At 38.3% G+C, this 17,430-nt stretch overlaps 1 protein-coding gene across 1 annotated transcript; it reads left to right on the top strand.

Moving 5' to 3' along the window:
• Positions 1–11,668: 11,668 nt before the first annotated feature.
• On the top strand, positions 11,669–15,689 carry LOC145087586 (proline-rich receptor-like protein kinase PERK8). The gene is made up of 8 exons (XM_079025567.1): positions 11,669–13,511; positions 13,621–14,046; positions 14,133–14,219; positions 14,308–14,378; positions 14,539–14,615; positions 14,711–14,858; positions 14,951–15,112; positions 15,191–15,689. Exons 1-8 carry the CDS (start codon positions 12,545–12,547, stop codon positions 15,404–15,406), a joined length of 2,154 nt encoding a protein of 717 aa, XP_078881693.1. The 5' UTR covers positions 11,669–12,544; the 3' UTR covers positions 15,407–15,689.
• The last annotated feature ends 1,741 nt before the right edge of the window (positions 15,690–17,430 follow it).

Below are 17,430 nucleotides of genomic sequence, written 5' to 3'. Positions count from 1 at the left end.
CAGTGGCATGGTAACCAGTGGCAGCTAGTTCTAGAGAAGGAATTTGTTCAAAAGTCATGTGAGGCGACTATATAGGGAGTCCTTTGGCTCCGCAATCGGACTGGAAATCGGCATTTCAGATGATTGACGAACCAATTGAGACCAGGAAGGCCTAGATAGATTTTGGGAAGCAGCCATGTAGCAACATACTGCTTCATGCAACTCAGTATTTCAAGCAGTTCAGTGTTTTCAGGCAGATCAGTGTTTCAAACAGTTTTAGGTCTCCAGCAGTAATGGTATTTGTGGGATTTCATGTATGGTTAGAGTCACAGATAGCTTGGGATATGCTAAGTCACTTATAGCAGGATGATCCGAGTTTTGGCCAAGTATAAGTGAATCACAGGGATAAGTGGACTTGTGATTCTGTTTTCTAGGGTGAGCCCCGAGTTGTCAGAAGTTAAGTAAGTAGTTGAGAGATAAGTGGACTGTATACAAAGATAATGATTCAGTATGAGTGGTCTGTAAGGGATTCAGACCATCTAGAGACATCAAATTTCAGACGGAGTAGATGTTATCTTGTTGCGAAGAATTCTTTCACCCGAGGCTTTTAGGGCTTTGCGAAGATTGGTCACGACTACCTTGGGAAGGCTAGGGTGTTCCAGGATGGTGAACATGTACTTGAGTAGTTAGCGTGTAAAGGATGGTCAAGAATGATTTCGAGGACGAAATCTAATTTAATTAGGGGAGACTTGTAACGCCCCGTTTATTTAAATAAATTAATAAATGTAAGTCCCGGACTAGTTTGTGAAGAATTTTGAAAGTCGAGGGCTAAAAGTGTATGTTCAGGACTTAAGTTGAAAAGATTTGAAGGCTTAAGGGTTTATTGGTGATTTAGGGATCTTTTATGAAAGAAATTTATGGGATCAGGGTTTAAAATGTAAGTTTTGGATTCAGTTTGTAAAGATTTATGAGGTCAGGGTCTATTTGGTATGTTTTGGATTTAGTTTGAAAACAAATTAGGATGGAGGGGCTGAACTTGAATACATTGATCAAAGTTTCATGAGGACACGGGATATACCCGGTGACCCCTTCCCCATCGTTGGAAAAACACAAACCCTAAACTGAAGGGAGCACCTACAGCCGCCACCCCCTTCCTCTTCTCCTCCTAGCCGCCATCACCAAAGAACCACCGGAGCAGCCACCTAGTTCCACCGCCGGCAAGACGAAGAGACTCAAGGGATTAGGAACTCGTTCGTGGGTAGGTTGCTATTTGCGTTTGGGTGGCTGCCTCAGCCCACGTCCGTCGCTATGGCGTTGAGGAGCAGCGGTGTTGCCGTTTAGTGCTGCCACCTCCATCGTTTCCCAGTGACGTCGACTATCGTGTTGCCATTAATAGAAGCTGAGCAAAGGACCCTTTTCTGTCGCCGTTCGATGCTATTTCTGTTGCGCCGCTAATGTCGATGGCGGACTCTCATCGTCACCTGATCGGCGATGTAACTGCCACCGGTGGCCCTTGGCCACTGATCTCATCATTTCCGCGATGTAGCCACCGGAAAGGTAGCCGGATGTTTATGGGTTCCAATTTACAACCTGTTTATTATGGTCTTGAAGTTGGGCGTGATATATGGTTGGGATGTTTGGTATAAACTAGTATTTTCGTGGGTGTTGTAGATGTTGTTTGATGACCGGAAAATGGAGGAAGAACCCACCATGGCCGCCAGCCATGGTGGCTGCCGCCAAGCTCAGCTACCGGCCGCCATAATGTGTGTGTGATTAGTTTGTGATTGTGTGTGATTAGTTTGTGAGTGTGTGTGATTAGTTTAGTATGTGTGTATGTATATGGTTAATTGAGATTAGCTTTGTAAAATGTAACTTGAATTTTGGATTAATGAAAAGAATCAAAAACCACCACCATAAGGTGGTGGCCGCCGCCGTGAGCCGCCATGGACCACCACTACCCGAGGTGGTAGTGGGTGGTGCCCCGCTAGCAAACCCTAATGGGCTTAGAGATTGTTTTGGGCCTTTTGGGCCATGTTTGGGTGGAAAACCCTAATTGTGAGTTTTGGGCTTTAGACTAATTGGGCCACTTGTGGGCCATTGGGATTGGATTGTGAATTAAGCCCAAACTATTCCATGCCATTTATCTAGTGGATTAAAGGACTTAATGGATTAAGTCCTTAATGGGTTAATTGAGAAAATACTAATATTTGAGAGGTTATCAGCACACGCGGGAATTATTTAATAAGTGAATATTAAATAATAATCATTGGCAGAAATTAATCTAAGCAATAATGGACTTAATAGATTAAGTCCTTAATGGATTAAGTCCCTAGTGTGTTAAGTCCTTAGTGGGTTAAGTAAGAAACACTTAACCCTAGTTATCATTTGATGTGAAACCCTAATTTCACTTGGGCTTTGTGTTGGGCCATCCGAGAATAATCAAATGGACTAGAGTAATTAGTTGGGCTTTAGGGTAAGGCCTATATGAAGGATTGGGCCTAATTTGGAAAATTGGGCCATAGATGGGCCAGAGTTGGGGCCTAGATGGTTGTATGATATTGGGCCTTAGAATGATACATGTTGGACTGGACTGATCAATTGGGCCTTAAGGGAAGTCCATGTAGAGGTTTGGGCCCAATTTGGAAAATTGGGCCATATGTTGGATTTTGATCCCTAGTTGACTTTGGGCCTATGGATTGGGCCTTGGGCTTGGGTAAGCCAAGCTAGGGGTAATGTAGTAATTATCCAAAGCATGTATTTTTAGTTATGTGTTAGAACCCAATTATTAATTGGGTGTTATTTGGTGTTGACAGTTCGGGAATCTGTCAGCCAGCAGCTGGGGTGGAGTCTGCGGGACTTCAGCAGTGTGGGATTGTGTCTACGGGACTTCAGCAGTGTGAGGTGAGTTTCCTTCCAGTAGGAACGGGTCTAAGGCCACAATGCCGGCCCGTTCAGTTAGCAGTAGTTTCCGGACTTCGGTCCGATGCAGTAGTTAGTATGTTTGATGCCTTCGTGGCTCAGACATGATTTATGTGTTATGCGTTATGTGTTCCGGGCAACGGCCCGATGCAGTATGCAGTATATGTGTTTATGCTAGTTGATATGTTATGCTATGCTATGTTTATCCAGTTAGTCCGGACTTCGGTCCGATGCAGGGGACGGGGTCCCAGTCAGTTTCCGGACTTCGGTCCGATGCAGGGGACAAGGCCCCAGATAGTCCGGACTTCGGTCCGATGCAGGGGACGGGGTCCCAGTCAGTTAGTTCGGACTTCGTTCCGATGCAGGGGACGGGGTCCCAGTCAGTTTCCGGACTTCGGTCCGATGCAGGGGGCAAGGCCCAGTATGTGCTTTATATGTATTGTATGGTATGTGGTAGTTTGGGGGAGTTCACTAAGCTTCGTGCTTACGATTTTCAGTTTTGGTTTTAGGTACTCAGTTTCAAAAGAGGAGCTCAGAAAGATTGCAGTGCACACACCGTTTGTTCAGCCTGGGATGTTTATACTCTGATATATTTGACAGTTGTTACAATATTTTGAGATAAATTGCTTATGAGTTTTATATGAGGTTTATTGACTATGGTTTTTATTATTAAATTAAACAAAATTTTCAGACTGTATTTTTGGGATGTTTCAGTAGGTTGACTTTGACTGAGGACTTTAACTTGGACCAAGGGTTGACCAGTTTGACTTCCAAGGGTATTTTGGTAATTATTGGAGTTTATTGGTTTTGGTTATTTGGTAATGATCAGTGGTGGAGTTCGTGCTGGTGGTCGGAGCAGCGTGGTCTTGTTTCTTCAAGTCGGCAGTTGCAGGTGAGTTATCCTCACTATATCAACAGGGTCTAAGGCACCAAGGTCGACCCTTTATCGGATGCAAATCCGGGTAGTTGTTGTTATGTTATTGCTTTGCTATGTCTGCATCATGGTAGTTAGGATGGTATATGATAGAGACCTAGTGAAGGTCGGTATCCTGGTATACAGGATGATGCTATGCTAGTGATCGGTTAGGTCGGTACCCTGGTTAGGATGTTGCTATGTTATGTGATATGTTGGGTCGGTTTGATTAGTTGTGTGATGTTATATGATTATATGTTTATGTGCACATAGTTGTTGGAATGGGGCTGGGTTGAGGCGGGTCCTGCTTTTTGCTGTAGGCCAACATACCCAGGGCGGACCGGTTAGACCGAAGGCCCAACGAGCGGTCCGGATAGGCTGAAGGCCCCAAGAGGACGGACCAGACGTGCCGAGGCTCGGAGAGTGGACCAGACAGACTGAAGGCCCGGTACGGGGCGGACCAGTCACACTGTAGACTCAGAGAGTGGACCAAGTGGACTGAAGGCCCGGTACGGGCGAACCAGTCATACTGCAGACTCGGAGAGAGAGTGGACCGGGTGGACTGAAGGCCTGGTGCAGGCGGACCAGTCACACTGTAGAATCGATATGCATGGTTGTTCTATTTATGATATGATATGATATGTGTATGGTATTGTGGTTGGTATTTTGGGGGTAACTCACTAAGCTTTTGGGCTTACAGTTTCGGTGTATTGTTTCAGGTACTTCAGGAGATCGTGGCAAGGCAAAGGCGTGATCGTACCGCTCTTCAGTTTTGTGTTGATGTCTTGGAATACTCTGATAATAAATGAGTTGTAAACCTTTTTGTAATAATTTAATGAGTATGGGTCGTCTTTGAAAAGTTTAAATTGGTTGTAAATTTTCACGGTGTTACATTTGACCACCAGCCACGTACGCTTTGTGTACGTTTGAGTACGCCCAACGTACTCAACAGATCACGCGTTTCTCATTTAAATGACAATGGGACCAATTTGCAACAAATTTCATACTTAAGGGTAGAAATGGAATATACCTGGATCAAGGTGTTATAATTCTCCCCCACTTGAATCAGACTTCGTCCTTAAAGTCCGCTGTTGCGAATAACGCGGGGCAGAGCTCTCACATCTCTGCCTTGGGTTCCCAAGTCCATTCGGAACCCTTCCAATGCTGCCACTGAACCTTGACCAATGGAACCACCTTGTTACGCAATGCCTTCTTCTTCCTATCCAGAATCGCCACTGGTTTCTTAACATAATTCAGACGATCATCAACCTGAATATCATCCAAAGGAACAGTTGTTGAATTATTAGCCATACACTTCCGAAGCTAAGAAACATGGAAGGTGTTGTGAATCTGACTAAGCTCCCCAGGCAAATCCAATCGATAGGTTACCCTGCCTACCCTGGCTAGAACTTGAAACGGCCCACTATATTGATGCCCCAAACTGCCCTATTCCTGAAGCGTATTACACCCTTCCAGGGTGATACCTTCAGTAAAATCATATTGTTGACATGAAATTCCAACTCAGATCGACGTCTGTCAGCATAGCTCTATGACAACCGAGAGGTTTCCGTCACTGATCGCCATTACGAAAGAGTAGAAAATATATGTAATAGCTTAGTATCGTAAAATCTGATTTTAAAGATAATAAGAATTAAATGTGCTATTACATTTATTTGATAAAAACATCCATTAGGCTCGAAAATCAACGTCCGGAAAATTGTAACGTTTTCTAAGATGGTTAACATAATTGGATAGTACGCGTTAACGTGATCTCAATGATATAAAATTCGTAAAACTCCGACTCCAAGGGAAAGAGTTACGGATTTTATAAAAATAGAAATCAACCTCGTAATTAAACTTAATTACGTCAAAACGGTACTTAGAGATTGGTTGAGTTTTTACTAAAAGTGCAAAAAGGAGTTTCGTAGTACTCCTCGAAATAAACTTTAAGAAAAAGTTTGTCGAAAATGGAGTTCATACGAGAGAGATATGATTTTTATAAAATCATTAATTTTTAACCTAAAATCATTAATTTTCAACCCCGTTAGGCACAAAAATGAAAGTTAAAACTAGCCAAAACAACCTAAATGAGAGTTATAGTACCCATTGAGATCATCACATAGATATAGAAAGGGTTTAGATTTGAGCTCGCACGAAGAAGTTACGATTTTTGCAAAAATCTTTCTTGTGTGCCAGGTGCTTGTCTCCGCCAGACGCACACCTGACACCGGATTTGAGTAGATTGTGAAAGACGTGGCCGAGTGGGGGAGTGACATGTGGAAACTTCCAGATTGAGCTATGATTGTTACGCGCGGCGCACGTAGATATCTGCCTGACGTGCACCTCCAAAACTCGACTATAAATAGAGGGTTGTGCTATTCCTGCTTCACACACACTTAAACTTCTCTCTCTTTAAGTCTCGAAGTAGTTTCCATATGGAGCGATCCCCAGAGTCCTGAGCCCGATTCAACCCTACATCAAAGGTTTCACACGACTAGGGTGAGTTCACGACCCCTATTTTACTGTTTTAAATGTTTTACTGGGGAGGGGGGATACATGCTTATAAAATGGTTTTATCAAAATATGTTTATTGTTATAAATATCAAATCATTTTATAAAGCTTAAAACCTTAGGATAGTGTAGCTGTAGATACTATGCCTGGTGTTAAGCTATGATATTATGCCTAAGAGATATGATGTCTAATAGTCTAGGAAGAGATAATACCTAGATGTTATAATGGCCAAATCCCTATGATAACGTGATACCTAGAAGTTATGCTGGTCAAATATAAGGATATACAATGTACTTAGTTGTTACTTTGCCTAAATATCATGTTTTCAAATAAACATAATTAGGGTATATATGAATACTAATCTATACAAAATAATTATGAGATCAAAGGTTATACTTGTCAAATATAAGATAAAAGATTTATATTGTGATAGTTATAGGAAATCCCTAGGAATGATTAAGGTAAAAGATAAAAGATAAATACCTAAGGTCAGTGCGTTAGTGAGATGTTAATTCATTCAAAGGCCTTAATTAAATTCGACATTCCCCAGATACCTATAATCATTAATCTTGCGAGAGCTAGAAAGATATTTATAGATCTATACGGGGTTTGACAACCCCACATGCGATTGCTAGCTACAATCCCGACAATATAATTTTCTTATTATTTACTATTCGACGTCCGTGAAGCGTCGTGGCAGGGCACAATTATTAGTCAAAGAGTGTCGATTATGGGGGCTCATGATAAAATACGTTAGGATCGTTAGATATCTTACAAAGATAGTAAATCAGGATTAATAAAATATATCATAATAAGTTAATAAGATATGATCATTAGATATTCTAAAAGACAACAAGATATGATCGTTAGATATCCTAAAAGATAGTAAGTTAGGGTTGATAAAATACTTTAGGAAATGTTTTTCTGAAATAAAAACGATTCTTAAAATAATACAACCCAATAAAAGCCGAAAACTATAAAAAACTTGTGCACTCACCAACATTATGTTGACGTTTTTCAAGAATACATGTATTCTCAGGGAGATGTGTGTGTATGAGAGAGAGAGAGAGAGAGAATCGAATGTTGTGGAAAAGGATTGAGCTTATGGCGTCTATTTATAGGTTGATCAGCGACCATGCGCGTCGTGCAAAGTCCATACCCACCACACAAAGGGTCGATGTGGTCCCTCAGGTGCGCTGGCATGCGGCAATCAATAGCTGGGGTGTCATGGCAACTTCTAAAAGGTCGTGTGCGGGGCGCAAACACATGCGACAAATTTCAAATTTTAAAATTATGTAACTTCTTCATACGAGCTCCTTTTTTGACGTTCTTTATATCAACACGTATCTATTGGCGATATCTACAACTTTTATTTATACTCTGTCGGCTAGTTTTGACTTTATTTATTTTACACAGGCTTAGACTGTTAAGGCTCGTATAAAATGCATAACTTTGTCATCTGATGTCCGTTTTTGACTGTCTTCTTATCGTTGGACTCCTACTAACGAGATCTCTGACTCTCGTTCAGATTGTTTCAGCTGACAATCAAACGATCTAAAATTCAATATTTGAGATGTCTACTACTACGTTGAATCTTAGAAACATCGTTAACTTCCTAACTGAAGTTAGATTTGGATGTCATCTATATATACGCTCTCGGTTTAATGACTACTATTACTTTTGTTTAGATCACTAAGGCTAAAAAAGTAATCTAACTAAAAATTATTATTTACGACGCGCTTTGCCGAATCGAGTCGAATCACGAAACTTCGACAGACCATAAATTATTCAGTATAAGTCTGATTTAAGCGTTCGTTATATCCCCAGAATCCTTGTCACAACTACTTCAACTTTTGTCAAGGGTATTTAACCTAATTATTATTTTGTTTTGGACACATATTTTATCCTTATTTTATTATATTGTCGTAAGCATGTATACTACAAATAATTGCACATAAATCAATATTACTAAAATAGTTTCCTTTTATTATATCAAATAAGTTACAATGTTGACCCTAATCATCTAATTAATGCATAGCGAGAAACACAGGTGTTACACATACATCGTTATTTCTCCCTTAAAAAACGATTTTTGAGTGTAGGATGTTTGGTCTTCAAGCTGAAGCACAATATGAAGTTTTTGTAGGATGTTCGATTTTGTAGGGTGTTCGATTTTCCATTTATGTTCGAGAACACAACTTTGATTTCTGGGTTTGTCTTCATGTTCTTCAGCAGATTTTTGGATTTATGTTTTTAAGTTCATGTTTGTTGTAGATTTCTGCATTAGAGATGGAGTATTGTGTGTGTTGTTGATCTAAAAATAAAAAATTAAATTACTTTAGATTTATGGTCGGATACTTGCCGGAGAAGACGATCGGAGTCTCGCCGGAGCTGCCAAATATGTCGGAAACTGACTAAACCTCCGATAACAAGTCATAATGATATATTTTGAACAATTTAACAAGTTCAATGGGAAATTATGGACAAAAGAAAAATAAAAGTCAATGACTAAATGTGTGTAAATCAAAAAACATGTTATCCTTTTAAGTCATTATTCCGCCAATTTAATCCAAACATCCATTGAACATTTGATATTTCCGACCGATCCAATCCAATTAATACTAAAAATATTACAAACTTTGTTTTCTCCTTCAGATGTTCAAGAGATTACAAAACAAGTGATTCACCTAGCTAAATCTGAATAGTTACACATCAACTCTTAACAAAAAAAAAACCCGCTACACTATAATAAGAATATAGATATAGATTTATGAAGCCCTAATTGGCATTACATTATGTAAACCCAAAATACTAAAGACAAACAAAAGTAAAGAAAACGAGGCAAAGAGAGAAGAATGTATTTGTGAATCTATGGAATCAAATGACAAATGAACACGTTCGTTTATTGTATATGAATGGATCCACCAAACTTAGATTAGACCCGTGAAGCTCCAGCTTAGACCTGCACATTTGCGATCCTGGACTGGTCTCGTGTTGACCTTGAAACGGTCCGGTCTTTTTGTAGTTGGTCTCGTAGCGGTCCGGTTTTTTTCGGATCGGTCTCATCCGGTTCTGAGTCGGTTTTTTTTTTTTTTTTTCAAACGGGTCTCTTTCGGTCTGATCTTTTTTGGGACCAGTCTCGGTCTTTTTCTGTCCGGTCTCGCGGTCTTTTTCGTGCACTTTTTTCGGTTCGGTTGTCAGCTTTTTTCGGCCGGTTTCTATATTTATTGGTTTTTTTAGTTTCAACTTTGAGTTTTTCCTTCAACAAATACGTGATTAATACAAAAATGATACAATACCGTTCTGAGACCGGTCCCAAAAATACTATACCCTTCTGAGACCAGTCCCAAAAAATACTATACCGGTCTCAGAACGGTTCAGTTTTTTTCGAAACTGTCTTGGACGGTCTTATGTCGATCTTTTTTCGGTCCGATCATTTTTAGGACTTGTCTTTTTTCAGTCCGGTCTCGTTTTAGACTAGTTCATTCTCGGTCTTTTTTTGGGTCCGGTCCAAGAATGGTTCTTTTGTGTTGGTCTACTCCAGCTTAAGCCCTTCTGCTCCAGCCCAGCAACATCCTAAGCTTTGATCCTTCCAGCCCAGCAACAAGATAAGCCCAGATCCATTCCACAGCAGCTCAAATCTTCTTCAATCTCTAGCCCACAGAACTTTATCTGCACAAAACTAAAATACATATTAATTTAAATATTAAGAATAAGAAAAAATGTTTTACCAATCTTAGAAACAAGATTTAATATTAGGAAATTATAATTTATTCAATTTTAATCTTGGTCAACCGATCCAATTAAACATTAATTTTTATTTTTATCTATTGGATATTTACTTTTATTATGCAATTGATCCATCATTAGATATCCAAGTTTTATCCAATTTATCATGCAAATATTTGTTTACTCCTTTTCCTTTCACGGCTCATGACACACACTCGCAGTCGCATGAACTGAAATCAATCAAAACATGACCAAAGTTCTCAAACTTAACCCCTATATACCCTTTGTGAAAAGCACCCTGAACTTTAGCCTTATTACAATATGCTCCCTTACATTATAAATTAAATGTTCACAACTTATACTTTTATGTCAAAACAGTGTTCACATAAGTTGATAATTATAATTATTACTTGCTTTATTTATTATATTCTTTGTATTTATGTAAAATTATTATTTTAAAAACTATGTAATGCTTATAATTTTATATTAAACTTTTTTTTATAAATCCGTGTAATACACGGGTTTCACACCTAATAACATATAACATGACCAAAGTTCTAAAACTTAACCCCTATATACCCTTTTATGAAAAGCCCCCTGAACTTTAGCCTATTATAAATTAAACAAATTTTCATAACTTAAACTTTTATTTAAAGAAAGTATTCACATAAATTGACAATTATAATTAAATGTTCTTACACATATAATATTTATACAAAATTCTTCATAAAGTTCAACTTAATGAAAAACTTTTATTCGGATTTGATAAATGACTTATATGAACCGAGATGTTATAAAAATATACATCCAAACAAACAACTCTTCAGATCTCGTATAAAATAACATATATTAAGATTTTTATAAAATAAGCAAACCAAGAATAAAATGTTCCAGCGAAGTAATTGAAATGGCAAAAAAGACATGTTGCATAAATGTGGAGTAAAGAAAGAGTGTGAAGAGGCATTTTATAGCTGGAGATCTCAACTAACATGATGAATTATTCAATATAGCCTCAACATTACACTTCAATTACGTTTATATTATAATTTAATTAATATATTGTCAAATTGTTTATTTTTAAATATTTTATTACGATTAGTTTAACAAACCAGTCGGAGAAGTGCCTTGGAATAAGCCCAGGTAATTCATTATTATTAATGCATGTCGTCTTAAAATAATTAGATATTAGTTTGTTGATAAAATAGTTAATATTAATAAAATAACTCTATAAATCAATGTTTTCAATTAAGTATTGATAAATAAAAATGTGATTTTAATTAGATGGATTTTCCATTTAAATGAATGTATTGTTTTGACGGTGTTTCGGCTATTAACAAGATATTTATAATAGTTATTCAAAAAAAAACTATTTTTTTAGCCTAAAATGTATCGTTTTTATTTTGGAATTATCTGAAAGTATGGTTTTAAGGATTTAAATTGGAAGTTGATCTTTTTTTTTTTTTTCGTGATAATTAATACAATGTCTAACGAAGTTTTTTCAATTTGTAGTTTGTGCGTTGTGTTTAATACAAACAAAAATCAATAAATAAAAATAAATAAATAAATAAAGCACAAAAATGGAGGATTGAATAAAGTAATGTCTAGAATGATGAAATGTTATCCCTGTTCGTGTCTTCATTCGGTCGTATATGAAATCGTGGTTGCAATCACATGACATGACAGACCACAAATACATGCCCTTCATGATGTTTGCTTTGACTTCCCTTCTACGATGTCGATCACCTTCAATTTCACTATCAACAGTTTCAATACTTCTTCAAAGTCGCTCCCACGTTAACTTTGCACAAATCTAGGCCTACACCAACACCAACACCAGCCCTGCCATCTTCTCTAAAGCAAAGATCTTAACGAAAATTCAAAACCCCCACTTGAATGATCAAGGTCCCAGTCTTTTGACTGTGGGTTGAAGGAGAAGGTTAGGTAAATTATAGCAAGAGATAAAAGATTTTTGTTATCGCTTTAAAGCAGAGTTTATAGGGTTTTTCGTTGTCTACTCTATATCATACTTGATTTTGTGCTGCATTTGCATTTGAATCTGGATTTTGGCCGTTTGATTACTCGTTGGAACTCTGGTTTTGGGTTGATTTGAGTTATTTCATGGTGGTATTGCCAAAATCTTGAGTTTTGAGATTGGGATCCGATTACATTATAGAATTGCGTACTAGGTGTTCGGTGAAATGTTTTGACTTTTTGTTACTGATTACTGAATCTTCAGTTTGGAATTATTCTTGGTGTTCTTGCCTAGATCTTGAATTTTGAGATTTGGGTGAGATTTCTGTACTGGGTGATTTGGGGTTTCGTTACATCAGAGAATCCTCTACTAGATTTATAATTAGACTCTATAAATCAAAGATTTCTAGGGTTCTTGAGATTTAACGATTGGTGTTTCCTGCTACATTGTGACATTATCGATGGGAATTTTGGATTTAAATTAAGCATTTTGTTGGTAAGAGAAGTTTGATCTTATTTCAATGGCTTCGACATCACCTTCTCCAGGTTCTTCTCCCTCATCGGTTCCTCCTGTTGCTTCAAACCCTGTGCCTGTTTCCCCTGTTTCTCAGCCTGATCAGGCCACCGGATCACCACCGCCTCCTGCCCTCCCTTCAGCTCCACCTCTTCAATTGCCTCCACTACCAGTCGCCAGTCCACCGCCTCCATCTACACCAGATGCATCACCGCCACCAGATGCATCACCACCACCACCACCGGAACTACCTGCTTCTCCTCCTCCATCACCTGCAGCACCACCACCAGAATCCCCCGCAACTACTCCTCCACCACTACCACCTCCTGTCACCGCCACTCCACCTGCAAACTCACCACCTCCTCCAGATTTATCTCCTCCACCACCATCAGATGCATCTCCTCCACCAGAACCAACAACTTCCCCTCCTCCTCCAAACCAACCTGACGACACAGTCTCTCCCCCCTCTCCATCTCCACCCGCACCTGTTTCTCCTTCTCCACCACCTCCAGAAAACGTTCCATCACCACCACCCCTCTCCACCTCTCCTCCCCCACCACATGCAAACCCACCTGAAATCCCCGCACCACGTCCACCTGCTCCACCCTCAAACACCTCCATCACCCCTCCATCTTCAACATCCTCACCTCCTCCATCATCAACCCCAATCCCAACCAACTCCTCCACTCCCGCATTCGGAACCCCACCTATATCCCAATTAGCACCACCCACAGAGAAACCAACCGCAAGAGCAACAAACACCACCACAAATGCTAACCAAAATGGTACATCCGGTGGTGGTTCCCGTGGACCAAGAACAGGTGGCGCAGTGGCAATTGGTGTTGTTGTGACATTTGTGACACTCAGTCTCTTCATAATGGCTGTGTGGTTCAAAAAAAGACAAAAGAAACGTGGTGGACGCCCTACTGGTAACTACATCATGCCTTCACCTTCTGCTTCCTCCCAAAAATCAGGTGATTATTTATTATACTACACAACCATTTATGATTTATTACATCTGGTATGCCTTTATTGCGTTAGTTGGGTTCATTAATATTGTTTTTATGTTTTTTTAACTTACAGATGCTCAATTTCTTAGTTCCCAACAATCTGCTCATAACCGATTGGGTGGAAGCCCATCAGGGGTGGGGAGTAATTCCATTTCCATGTACTCACCGGAGGGTGGTGGTGTAGGAAACTCGAGGGCATGGTTTACGTATGAAGAATTATCGGAGGCTACAGATGGGTTTTCAGTAAGCAATATTTTAGGTGAAGGTGGATTTGGGTGTGTTTACAAGGGGTTGTTAACAGATGGGAGAGAAGTTGCTGTTAAACAGCTGAAAATTGGTGGTGGACAAGGTGAACGTGAATTCAGAGCAGAAGTTGAAATCATTAGTCGTGTTCATCATCGTCATTTAGTTTCACTTGTTGGTTATTGTATTTCTGAGCATCAAAGACTACTTGTTTATCAGTTTGTCTCAAACGACACCCTTCATTTCCATCTTCATGGTAACTTTTCAATTCTGTAATCCATTCCAATTTTTTTCTTTTTGCTTTTTTTTTTTAATTATAAATCTCCTCCCTTTGCTTTGTAGGCCCAGACAGGCCGGTTATGGAGTGGTCCACCCGAATTCGAGTTGCTGCTGGTGCAGCCCGTGGTTTGGCTTACTTGCATGAAGATTGTAAGTTCACGTTCTCAATATTTATTTATTTATTTATTTATATTTGTATATTGTATAAGATGTTACATTTTTGTTGTACATGTATCAGGTCATCCAAGGATCATTCACAGGGATATTAAGTCATCGAACATTCTATTAGATGACAACTTTGATGCCCAGGTATCTTATTAACCTTTCGAACCATTGTTTGCAAGATGTATTGTAGTTTTCTTTTTTCTGCAATCAAGAACAATGGTTTGTTTGCAATAGAAAACCAGATAGAGTGATTTATGTATTTTTGAAATGCATATTTATATTTGTGTGATTGGCACTTACTCAGGTAGCAGATTTTGGGCTTGCAAAGTTAGCCATGGATACTAATACGCATGTCACAACTCGTGTCATGGGAACCTTTGGGTAAGCCTATGACTATATGACTATATCCATTTTTTTGGACGTTATAATGTCCTGTCCTGTTTTGTTAAATTTATTTATTTTTTGAAAAATTTCAGATATATGGCTCCTGAATATGCTTCAAGCGGGAAGTTGACTGAAAAGTCTGATGTTTTCTCATTCGGGGTAGTGCTGTTAGAACTAATCACTGGGCGTAAACCTGTGGATGGGTCTCAGCCCCTGGGGGATGAGAGCCTGGTTGAATGGGTAGGTTTATGACTCACTCAGCACTCTTTGACCTAGAAAAATTAAAAAGTTTCATTAAATTAATCTTTCTTCTTCATCATGTGTGGTTTCAGGCTCGACCATTGCTGAATCAGGCACTTGAACACGAGGATTTTGAAGAACTGGTAGATCCGAGGCTGGAAAAGAATTATGTGCAGGTTGAAATGTTCCGGATGATTGAAGCAGCTGCAGCCTGTATACGCCATTTAGCCCCAAAAAGGCCACGAATGAGTCAGGTAATCATCACATCCATGCTTCATTCTGGTAAAAATGAAAATATGGAAACCCTAACCCTAATATCATGAGTGGTGCAGGTGGTGAGAGCTTTGGACTCGATTGTCGAGTTCACAACGGATCTGTCAAACGGGATGAAACCAGGGCAGAGTGAAATCTTTGATTCGCGAGAACAGTCTGCACAAATTAGATTATTCCAAAGAATGGCTTTTGGTAGTCAAGACTACAGTTCTGAATATTTTAATAATAATTCTCAGACCAGTTGGAAGAGTGAAGAATCACGACACATGTTTTGATAATTAACACACACATTCTTTTCTAATTCTCTATCCACCAAGTAAAGATATTATTAAGATAGTATGTATGTATGTGACCACAGAGCTGTTTATTTGTGTGATTCTCTTACACTACACTGTTGGCCCGTTTGGTGTATAGAAAATTGACATGGTGGTTGCCATCTTGTTCATTCTTTATGGAAGGGAAATCTTGTGCCAATTTTTCCATGTAAGTAAATTTTGTTGTCCATGTGATCTAACAATGTAAGAATCTTTTCTTGTTATTCTTCTCTTTCAATGTGTATTTGTGATCCTTTGTTCTGGTGTTTCTGTTAGCACTGTTTCCCTAACATCAAACTCGACTGCCTACAATTAACCACCATTGTGTAAATTTACGAATAAATACTTAATATTACAAGTCAATTGACAATTGTAACATTTGGTTTCCCAAATTTAATAATACTCTCCCCCATCAACATTATGCAAACACCACACTAATACCATCTTCTGGATATTTAAATTTGTTTTCAAGATGTTTGTATCTTTAAAGGACTGTTAGAAAAACATGGCAATGATTATCAAACTGAATTTGGATATTTTTTAGATCGTTTTTGAAACACATTCCAAAACATGTAATTTCAACCCTATAGCCAAAAGGTTACATGAAATTAATCCCAAAAAATTCAATCTTGATTTAAGGCAAAATCCAAGATTCAAATAACAGAATACATGTTATTGTTGTATGTTCTTCAAGACAACAAATTTGCAACATAAAGGGAAAAAAATAAAGCCTGTAAAACCATAACCATACACTTATAGGTTTTGGAAAGTATTTATAGAACGAAGACAATTAATATTTATGTTGAAACTTGACTGGGAAAATCGTGTCTATTGGGAACAAACATGTCAGTTGATTTTGGCAAGAAACTAACAAACAAGATATACTACATGTTACCTATGGATATCATTTTGGTCGGGGTGCTGCCCCACTCCCCTCAAACTCCACCTGAGGCATTGTTCTCACACCCGGTGTCCTTGAGATCAAATCAACTTATGCAATCATACATTCGGGAACCTCCTAAGTTCACAATATAGCAAAAATTGAGCTCCCCAGCTAATCCTGAACATACTAAATGACTTGATAACACTAAAATCATCAACAATGAAGACAATTTTAGAAGAAAGACGGAAATAGTTGAATCTGTAGGAAGGGAAACGATTGTAAGAACTAGATAATCAATGGTTAGACTATTTTATATATATGATGAGAACTAAAAATTACAATTATATGATTTTTTAAAAGAAAGGGAAGCAACTATATGACCATCGGGTATGGTCACCGTTAGGGGTGTTCAAAAATATCCATATTCGAAGTTTCGAATTTCTGAATCCAAATTATCCGAAAAATCGGATATCCGATTTTTCGGAATCAGAATTGGATAGTGTTTTTCAGATTTTTCGGATAACCCAAATATTCGATATCTGAAAATTTTGATTTTAGTTTATACATTATTTATTATTTTAATCACAAATGTCTTATGATATGAATGTTATTAACTAAAACATATTCACAGTGCCCTTAATTAAATACCTATATTACTTCATATGCATTTTTAATTTAAAAATATGTCTTTCTAATTTAAAAAATTTATATGTCTTTAAAATTTGAATAAAATTTCAAATTTTTGGATATCCAGTTTTGGTATCCGAATCCGTATCCGAAATTTCGGATACAAAATCTAATACCAAAAATCAACTATTTGAAATTTCGGATATTCAAATTTTCGGATATCCGATTTTGAACACTTGTACTCACCATAGGAAGTAAACGAGAAAGCATGCAGAATCACACACACTATTTAATGTGGTTTGGTGAATGAGACCTATGTCTACACGACATGAGAGATTATTCTTGTTTGTGAGCTCAAACAGAGCAACTGTACAATCGATACAAACCAAAGACATCGTAATGACTATCAGAAGATCATACAAAAGACCATCATAAATCCTAACTAGTAGCCCATGTTTATAGACTAGGAATAAGA

Source organism: Lactuca serriola, chromosome 2 (genome assembly GCF_051521515.1).
Source record: "Lactuca serriola cultivar US96UC23 chromosome 2, Lser_US96UC23_V15, whole genome shotgun sequence".
Taxonomy (NCBI): Eukaryota; Viridiplantae; Streptophyta; class Magnoliopsida; order Asterales; family Asteraceae; genus Lactuca; species Lactuca serriola.
The sequence above is the reverse complement of the archived record's forward strand: the minus strand, read 5'-3'. Positions and strand labels throughout refer to the sequence as shown.

What these genes read in the sequence shown, in the direction of transcription:
- LOC145087586 (XM_079025567.1), top strand. Translation starts at nt 12,545, where the DNA reads ATGGCTTCGACATCACCTTCTCCAGGTTCTTCTCCCTCATCGGTTCCT. An exon ending in TGCTTCCTCCCAAAAATCAG is followed by an intron (nt 13,512 to 13,620) that starts GTGATTATTTAT and finishes TTTAACTTACAG; the next exon opens with ATGCTCAATTTCTTAGTTCC. An exon ending in AAAGGCCACGAATGAGTCAG is followed by an intron (nt 15,113 to 15,190) that starts GTAATCATCACA and finishes TGAGTGGTGCAG; the next exon opens with GTGGTGAGAGCTTTGGACTC.